Genomic DNA, 9,885 nt, shown 5'->3' with positions numbered 1-9,885 from the left:
ACATGCATCCATTGTCTCTGTCCGTATCTCCATTCCTGCCCTGCAAATGGGTTCATCTGTACCATTTTTCTAGATTCCACATATATGTGCAAATATATGATATTTGACCAGTGTCTTTCTAGTTGCAAACACAAGTCGACTCCACTGTGTTATTCCGACTCTTTATTTAAGCGATAGTGTGGTACGTTTTTAGGGCTTCCCAGGTGGCTCAGTGGTAAAGAATCTACCCGTCAGTGCAGGAGGCAGGGTTTGCTCCCTGGGTTGGGAAGATCCCCTGGAGGAGGACATGGCAATCCACTCCAGTATTCTTGCCTGCAGAATCCCACGGACAGAAGAACTTGGCGGGCTGTAGTCCGTGGGGTTGCAAAGAGTTGGAGATGACCGAGCAACTGAGCACGCATGCACGTGTTAGGTTTCAGTAGTGACTTTCCAAAAGGTAAATTTTATAGTCCCTTTATTTATCCTCCAATATTGATTTAGATTGTACTACAAAACACGATTGCATAGGATGAGAGAGGAGACTTGGTAGGCCAGTTTGTTATTCGGGGTATTTTTCTACTTGCATGTGTCCCCCAGAAACGGCAAATTCAGATCCCCATAGAGCCCATGCCAGAAATAGAACTGAGTGAAGAATTCTGGGCCTGTGATCACCATCATTTTCCTTGACACTTGTGGCTCTGTTTTTGAGAGTGGCAGGGACACAGAGAAATGTTTCTTTATAAGAAAAACAGCAGCATTAGCAGAGTGATATGTGGGCACTCTGTCTCTCTGCCTGAGGACTGGCAGAATTTATTTGACCTGCACAGTTATTTTATTTTTTTAAAGTGAAGCATGTTGTGGCAGTTCCTGAGCACTGCCTGTTGTTTAAAAGTCATCCATTAAAGTACCTGTTTGCTCTTGAGACCGTTTCATGCGTTCGTGTGTGCTCAAATGCTCAGGTGCGTCCGAGTCTTTGCAACCCCATGGACGGTAGCCCGCCTGGCTCATCTATGCATGGAATTTTCCAGTCAAAGATGTTGGAGTGGATTGCCATTTCCTTCTTCAGGAGGCCTTCCGGATCCAGAGATTGAACCCATGTCTACTGGGTCTCCGGCATTGGCAGGCGGATTCTTTACCACTGTGCCGCCTGGCAAGTCCTGAGATCATTCAATGTTAAATGTCTGCCAAGCACCCTCTCCTTCCAGTCTCTGTTCTGGGCTCTGAATATGTAGCAAAGAAGTCGGCAAGCCTTGCCTTTATGGAGCTTACATTTTGGTTTGCGGTCTGCAACAGGGACAGCAGGGACCCTGGACACTAGCATCACTGCCTTAAGAACATGCTGCCACCACACCCCACTGATGTTGGCAAATTTTTAAAATTTTTCAAGAGAAGCCAGAAGTCAGATTTTGATGGCAATTTAAAAAAAATTTTTTTCAATATTGGCTCAATCTGTTTAAAATCACTGTGGAGGTCAAACAAAACATGTTTGCAGACAGAATCTGGCTTGCGACCTCTGTCTAACACCGCCTTTGCCCTTGTTGGTCTTCTTGAGAAGAAAAATGCAATGGAATGACAGCTGTAGCCATGCTAATTCCCTTCTCTGGAAGCAATGAACCCAGACTCAGAGATTTGGCAATGCCAGGATTTAATTTGCAATACAAGGTCAACAATTTCAGTGAAAGCCATTTTAAGATCAGCCTTAAAGCAAACCAAAAAAAAAAAAAGTGACTGTACAAATTAGCTTTTTAGTGATTATTAACCTGGGCTCCATAGGATATGGTCAATGGGATACTCGCAAGCAGGTTATACTGCAATTACTGACCTGCTTGCAAGTTTGAGACCAGCTTTTAAAATGCGATTCTTGTTGTGCATGCCCAGCCTCTCAGTCTGACTCTTTGTGACTCCGTGGACTGTAGCCCACCAGGCTCCTCTGTCCATGGGATTTCCCAAGCAAGAATACTGAAACGGGTTGCTATTTCCTCCTCCAGAGGATCATCCTGAACCAGGGATCAAAACTGCATCTCCTGAATTGACAGGCAGATTCTTTACCACTGTGCCACCTAAGAAGTCCTATTGCAGGCTGCTTGAATTTCAGCAAATATGCCACACTGTGGTCCAAATTTGTAGACTTAGTGAAAATTTTGCTTATTAGTTCATTAAGTCAGGGGTTCCTGAAAGGCCAAACACAAGGTTTGGGGTAAATTGATAGTGTTTATAACTGTTATTTTCCCTTTTTTTTTTAAATGAAAAGAAAGCCACTTTGGACTTGCTTGACAATATAGGTCATAGAAGTAGTCTGGCAAAAATATCGGTTCTCAGACTGGCTTCATCTTTGGTGAGTTACACAAGTGATAGGTTTTTATGGGGGTGTGGTGACTGTTCATCAATCAGTAACTTATTAAAATTACAGTTTGCTGGTAGATTCTGCTCACTGTTCTGTGAACGTCTCATTCTCATTTCCATTGCCCCGCTGTGCTCACAGGTCTTTTCCATTCACCTTTTCCTGCTTATTTCTGAATTCTGCCCACTCCTCAGAATCCACTCTGCTCCCTGGGCCTCCAGCTCACCGATTTGGCCTCTGTAACGGGTCTCACACTTATTTTTTTCATCTATTTGTTGCAATTTTTAGCAACTGGGTCACTTTTAAGGCTTTTTAACACTGCTTTCCCACTTTGGAAGTCTTCAAATTAAATTCCCAGGAATCGCACTGGGAACACACATTCAGGTATCAGTGTTTAGGCCAGAACCAATACGTTGCCCGTGTCTTTTTAGGCCCTACAGTCAGGGGACATGTGCTCTGATTTTCCCCGGTTCAAGGTGGCTCTATTATTCTTTACCAACTCTGTTCAGTGGGCTGTATCTCAATCATAAGGCACCTGACTACAAACCCCAAATCCCAGCTCATCAAAACCCGGAGACTGACATTCCTTATTGCAAATGATGCTTGATCTAAGCCCCCAGAGATACCAAAGCCAGAGGAAGCTTCTGCCATACCCTTGAGTCATGAGACCCAGGAATACTGGGTCCTTCTGCTCCTTTAGAGATACCTGCTTTAAAATGATACACCACTGGGTTCTATCAAAGTGCTCTCTAGATTCAAGGACATGCTTTCTATGAGAGAATGAAGGAATTCTGATCTTATTTCATAACTGTACTCAGTCTTACTGCATGTATACTGCATTCTGAATATGGTGCAGAAAGATATTTAAAACACAGCCTTCTATGAAGAGAGAGAAGCGGTCTGCCTTATCTGCAAGTCTCCTGAGCACTAGAATGATGTGAATAGAGCCAACCTGTGCTTTTTGGCTTGCATATTGTAGATTCTATGTCTCCAAATAAATTTATGATGAGCGTAAAGTGAGCAACTTTACAAATTACAAACATTTTAAAGGCAAATATTAGCTACCTATTATGTTAGTCACTGAGTCGTGTCCAGCTCTTGTGACCCCATGAACTGTCGCCCACCAGGAGGCACCTCTGTCCTTGGGATTCTCCAGGCAAAAATACTGGCGAGAGGTCCCACACCCTTCTCCAGGGGATTTTCCTGACCTGGGGTTGAATTTGAGTCTCCCACATTGCAGGCAGTTTCTTCACCAGCTGAGCCACCAGGGCAGATCAGCTCTATATTAGATTGATACCAAATTCAAGGAAACAAAAGAAAACAGATTTCCACTCCACATCTGTTCTCAGAAATAGATGCTTTTGAATTCCCCTTCAGCCACTGTGATGTGGAAAAAACAAGCAAATTGAACTTCGATTTCTGTTACTTGGCTAAAATTTCCTCATTTTAATGTCGGTTTTTTCTTTTAGATAGTTTTGCATTTTCCTCCTTATTTTAGAGGTAATCATCTTGAATCTTTCATGTTTCACTTACATAAAAGAGCTTTAAAGTTACCACTAAAAGGACTGAAGTCTTTCCTTTTGCCACACTGATTGCCTTGAAAGAGCTCGCTGGCCTTTTGTGAACTGACTTTTTAAAACTATGATTGAGAGCTCTGAATAAAAAAAAGTCACATGTATCATTCATACATGATATACTTTATTTTACTGCCAAATACTGATACCATTTCAAGAGGGAAAATTCCAAGTTTAAAAAGCCCCTTTGGTAACTATTTATAGTAATCTAATAAATGCTAGGACAATCCTTCATTTTTGAAATTTCTCACTTATTATAATCATCTGGCTGCAGATTGTATTCTACTGCAGTATTTTTATCAATTGAAATAATATCACATGGAATAGCTTATAGATTGAACTGGATAACTAACTGCATGACTCTAAGAATTTTTTAAGAGTGCTACAAACACATTTCCTTTCACGAGGTGTGCGTAATCCATATCGTTGTTGGATGATGTTCTCAGAATTTAATCTGCTTGCTACCTAAGTATACGTATTTATCATTAACTTTATCAGCTATGGGGGTCCCCAGGAGGGTCAGTGGTAAAGAACCTGCCTGTCAATGCAGGAGACTTGGGTTCGACCCCTGGGTCAAGAAAATCCCCTGGAGAAGGAAATGGCAACCTGCTCCAGTATATTTGCCTGGGAAATCCTATGGACAGGGGAGTCTGGTAGAGTACAGTCCATGGGGTCACAAAAGAATTGGACATGACTTTGTGACTAAACAACATTCTCAGATATTATCTACTTAGGACAGTTGCAAAGGTAGATCTTAATATTTAAAAAAGATAAATGTAACATCTACTGAAAGCGTGTGAAAGCAAGTTTTCATCATAAACTTCAGTGCAATCTGAAGTTTTTTTTTTTTTAAGCATAAAAGAAGGAAGTTTAGGCTGTCTATTTGAAGTCTGATTTTTTCCTAGAGATTACTTGTGTAAAACATCTTGTGAATATTTGCCAGCTCTCAGTTTGTTAGAAGTCTAGCTAAACAAACAAGAACAACAATAAAAACAAGTTACCATCTGAATAGCCTAGGGGATGATACTAGTATTTTATAATAACCTAGAAGGGAAAAGAATATGCATATGAATATCTGAGTCACTATACCATACACTGGAATCTAAGGTGACATGGTAAATCAACTGTGTGTGTGTGTGTGTGTTAGATGCTCAATCGCGTCTGACTCTTTGCGGCCCCATGGACTGTAGCCCACCAGGCTCCTCCGTTCATCAAATATACTTCAATAAAATAAAAAATTGAAAAAACCAAGACACCAAATCAAATGCTATTGACTATAAACTGGGATTTGCAGGGACCATTAAGAAGCATCGTAGCTCTCTCTCTCCAACCCTGAATTGCTTAATAGATCTTAAGATGGGGCCAATCTATTCTAGTTTTCAAATACTACTTTTCTTTTTCAGGGGAACTTGATTTAAATCTGTGCATTGCCAAGGGCAAGGAGCAGAGAACATGGATCGAGAGGTAAGATTGATGTAACAGGAGCCCCTTTTTGATTTTTATTTTTCCTTTAAAAGCAGCCTTTTAAGCTTTATTTTTCATAATATAATCCTTGGAGAGAAAGTATGGAAGTGAATGGAAATGCTGTCTCCATTGCAGCTCTCACGAGTAAAGAGGATGATTCACGAGTGGAGCAGACGGTGTAACCGCGAAAGAGAGTCTCTAGAAGTGAAACAAAAGTGCTTTCAGAATTTCCAAGGCTTCCCACCATCCATAGTAGGCCTTCACTGTGCCTGTCCACTGTTTCTATTTTTGATGAGATTTATAAACACAGCATCACATATTTTCATGTGGCTTATCGCCCAGGGGCAGAATTAGATTGACTGCACTGAAGTTATGAGGCTTGTGAGTTTGGGCAAGGGCTAGAGTGAAATAAGTAGTGTAATTGTTTTTGTGGAGTGACCGTGGGACCCCCTCTGTTCTGAATTACACACGGCTCAACCCTTTGACCTAACCAGATTCGGCAGTGGCTGGCGGGACTCCTGAAGCTGTGTGGAAAGGCCCATCACTGACAAGCTGGAAGGTTCTCTGTCAGGGAGATGCAGGCCAACAATCGTGTTAAACTAGAGTGATTACCAGCAAGACCACATTTGTGACCACCTCAGTTTCATTGAACCCACCACGATTATTTCAACAGAGCTGCCAATGCGAGAAATTTGTGGAATCCAAATGAAGCATGGGCCCTTTGATGAACAGAAGACGCATAAGTATATAAATGTTAATATACTAAAATTTGGATCATCTTCAAGGAGATTTTGCCAAATTATTCAAATATCATTATAACGATCTAAAAAAAATACGTAAGGTTTGGGAAAGTGCTATAAGCCATAATAAAAAGTTCTTTCATTGCAATGAGTTTAATTTAAATTCTTCAAAAAATAGATGCCAGTCCCTTGATATAATTCCTCAAAGGAATCAAAACTAAGCGGGATGCAGGGAACTTCTGGAAAAAGCTGGAAAGAATCATATGTGCTGACATTTTTGCATTTGCTGAGAACTGAGTCTGTGATTCACGTGATAGTGAGTCAGATCAATGTATCTATTTAAGATTTGGAAGTCAGTAACTCAAGGTTTTTATTTTTGATTCAGTTCTTAAATTTTCAAAGGTAAAGAAGTAGAGAGCTTTGGTTTACTTTCAAGCACTTGCCAGTTTTTCCAAAACGAGTTCCATTTCTGAAATTTGTCTAAAATGCTTTCATCTGCTTTTTTTTTTCATGGCCAGTTTTACAAAGTAAAGGTCTTTATAGGTGTTTTGGGGCTTCCCTAGTGGTTCAAATGGTAAAGAATATGCCTACAATGCAGGAGACTCAGGTTCAATCCCTGAGTTGGGAAGATCCCCGGGAGAAGGGAATGGCTCCCACTCTAGTACTCTTGCCTGCAAAATCCTATGGACAGAGGAGCCTGGTGGGCTATAGTCTGTGGGGTTGCAAAGAGTTGGTCAGGACTGAGCAACTAACACTTTCACTTTTTGTAGGTGTTTTGTGCTTGCAACAACTTAGAAATTTAGCATTTAAATTTTTTCTTTCTCATCAGAGGCAACTCAGGCTGAATATTAATTCAATTCTTACTTACCTGACATTTAATTTTTTAAAAAGAATATGCAACTTTACACTTTTGGAATGTTATTCATCTTCTCTGGGAACCCTAAAAGATCAGAATAGGAAGTCATTATCAGATCATTTACAGAAGATAAAAAACACTATTATGTGCTATAAGGCCCCCAACAAAACTGCACTCAGCCCCACACAGTCTTATTCTCATTAGCAGTGAAGGGTGTGCGCACCACGTAATCTAACATGGACTGCTTAGAGCAGACAGGTGCAAATTGCAAGCTGTTTCACTTTGGCTGTTATCCCTTAAATAGACAAAGTAATAGACTGGGAGAACAAAAAGAGTTCCTGCTCAAGCTGAATAAATGAAAGCCTTAACAGGGACACACCAGCTGTCTAGGAGAATTCAACATCGCGAATACTAAATATCAGCTTTATGCCGCTTGCCAAGGAAGAGGGCTCCAATCACACCCCTGCCTTTTATTATTGGGAGGATGTGGCTTCCAAACCGAACTTTGCTTTAGTGTAAAGGCAACAGGGTGGCCGAGGTGGGTGAAAACAGAAACCAACATACCGGGCGCTGTTTACCATCACTGCAGGCCACCCAGCAATCCAGGCATGAGTGGGTTCCTATAAGGTGGGCCAGACAGTATTTCTACCCGTGTCTTTTTTTGGGGGGGTGGGGTGGGGAGGGGAGGGGGCTGATCCAAGCAAAACTCCAGAGCACGGAAGCAGCAAAAACAATCACCACCACCCGCTTCTCCCAACACGATGACTGCCCAGCGAGTCTGCGGAACAGTGGTTCACCTTAGGAACACCTCCGCTAATGTCATGGAACAGACACGCCAGGCCAGGTTGCTTAGGAATCTGAGATAGCATCTCCGAAAAGGGACCCTGAGGCTGTCACTCCAGAGCTGCTTCTCCCCGTGACTTCCCCGTGCGCCCTGGAACCGCCGGCTGGGAGAAGGAACGCTAACTCCGGCTCTGGGGGCCGCTGGCCTGGTCTGACTGCGGGGTCCTGCGCGCGCGGGCGGGAGGGCGGCGACCCCGAGCCGGCCTTGTTTACAGGCGGACAGGAGAAAACAGCCAGACACAAATGCGGGCTGACGGTTTCATGGAGCACAGTCGGGTGATCCCAGATGCAATGTGACTGGCCTGAACTGAGCGATGATGTGTGCAGTATGCAGAATTCTCTCCCTGGCTGGTCTGTGCCCACCAGGCTGCGAGGCGCGCCCCGCGCCCCTCGGCCACCGCTCCCAGCGCCGCCCGGGCGCGGCGCAGACCGATGCCTTCTGACAACAATCACATTCTTTTAAAAACTTCCTAGGTTTTGGTTGTCACTGGTCATAAATGGGTGTGTTGTCGTGCCGCGCGTGCGTTACTCGGTCATGGATTTCCTTGCCAGTGGAGAGTGTGGGCATCAAAATATATTTGCTGCTTTTTCATGAAAAGGAAAATATCACTGAAAACACTGTCAGCTCTTACAAACTTCAGGCAGGTTTTTTTTTCTCTCTCTTTGTTCAGATCACCAAGTATTACTTTCTTCCACCCTCTATCGTGTACTTGTGGTTAATAGAAGAACCAAAATTTCAAAGAAAGACCTGAGAAGAGAAAGAGATTTAACACTCAGCACACATATAAATGTGTGATTAGAAGCTACTCATTTTGATTTTAGATTCTATGAATTAAATAGGAATATGAAGGAAAAAAGCCATGAAGAATACCCATAGTATTTTTAGTTAAGGCTTCTATATATGTTGCTTTCTTTTTTCAGAACTCAATAAATATAAGTGAGAAGAAGGAAGATACTAGGGAATAAATTTTGTTTCTTTAATTTCACTTTTGGAGTACAAGTGCTTAACATGTTAATGTGAACTTATTAAAAATAATGCTTACAAGCGTACACTCACTTATCAAGGAGCAATGAATGAAGGAATAGATGCAAAGTGTAACTGGAGGATTACTTAGCTTGAACTAAAGAGATAAAATCTCATCAGGAAAAAGAGAATCTAAATTGAGAAGAGGGTGGAGGAAAAATGCAATTTTCACTGCTTAAAGGTGCCCAAGTGTAAAGGAGAGAAAAGAGGAAACTGGCAAAGGACAGAGTCAGAAATCACTCCCAATTTCCTCTGGAACATGTGTTACTAGTAAAAAGGTCAAAAAATATAAACCATCACTGGATAATCCTCTCAAAGACTTTATCTCTGGTGTGTACGATCAGGCTTCACTTTCTTTTTGAATATGTGAGCTTATGAAAATATCCAAGACGTTTTTAACATTGGAGAGCAAGTACATAATTTCATTTGCAGTCCTTAGTAAGGAAATGAGGTCTATTAATAGGCCACATCCATCTATTTAAAGAACATGTTTAACTGGATCTGAAAGGAGTGAGGTGCCAGGATTCCTCAACCATGTCAAGAAAACTAATACTCTATTGTTATTTTGGATGAAGGCTGAAAGAAACAATCACACTGCAGCCTCTTCCTTAGCAAAATGTAAGAACATTTAGTGCATTTGTGAACTACTCTTTTTAAAAGTTTACCAAGTTTTTCATGAATGTAGTCTAATCTTTTTATATTAAAAGCTGGAAAAGTATGAAGATGAGTCTATTTACCTTCTATTGTTATTTAAGTACACATTTTAACAGGTATGGTACTATGCAATTTGGCAATTTTTAGGATTTGTATCTGATTGTGAAATAACCTTCCAAATGTTATTTGTATCTTTTAAATAGAGCAATGACACAGAAGACTTTAAGTCTGGATGTAAAATGAAATATCAGAATTTTTTAGTTCAAGGAAAAAGATGTAATTACTGGACTTCTGTCTAAGATTTGTCATGCATTTTGTTTAAAAGAAAATCTTAAAATGTTAGTTGAAGTGATTTTTTTTTGGTTGCAGTTTTTACCCATACAGGTTTCCTCTCCCCATCTTTAGAAAAA

At 41.3% G+C, this 9,885-nt stretch overlaps 1 protein-coding gene across 1 annotated transcript in view; it reads left to right on the top strand.

Moving 5' to 3' along the window:
• Positions 1 to 5,287: 5,287 nt before the first annotated feature.
• Positions 5,288 to 9,885, top strand: part of LOC110122836 (orofacial cleft 1 candidate gene 1 protein) — a 44,876-nt gene continuing 40,278 nt past the window's right edge. Inside the window, exon 1 of the mRNA XM_070456962.1 lies at positions 5,288 to 5,358. Coding sequence (XP_070313063.1) covers positions 5,347 to 5,358 — 12 coding nt within the window. The 5' untranslated portion in view covers positions 5,288 to 5,346. The remainder of the gene's footprint in view (positions 5,359 to 9,885) is intronic.

This window comes from Odocoileus virginianus, chromosome 27 (genome assembly GCF_023699985.2).
Source record: "Odocoileus virginianus isolate 20LAN1187 ecotype Illinois chromosome 27, Ovbor_1.2, whole genome shotgun sequence".
Classification (NCBI taxonomy): Eukaryota; Metazoa; Chordata; class Mammalia; order Artiodactyla; family Cervidae; genus Odocoileus; species Odocoileus virginianus.
This window is presented reverse-complemented; position numbering and strand designations above follow the sequence as displayed.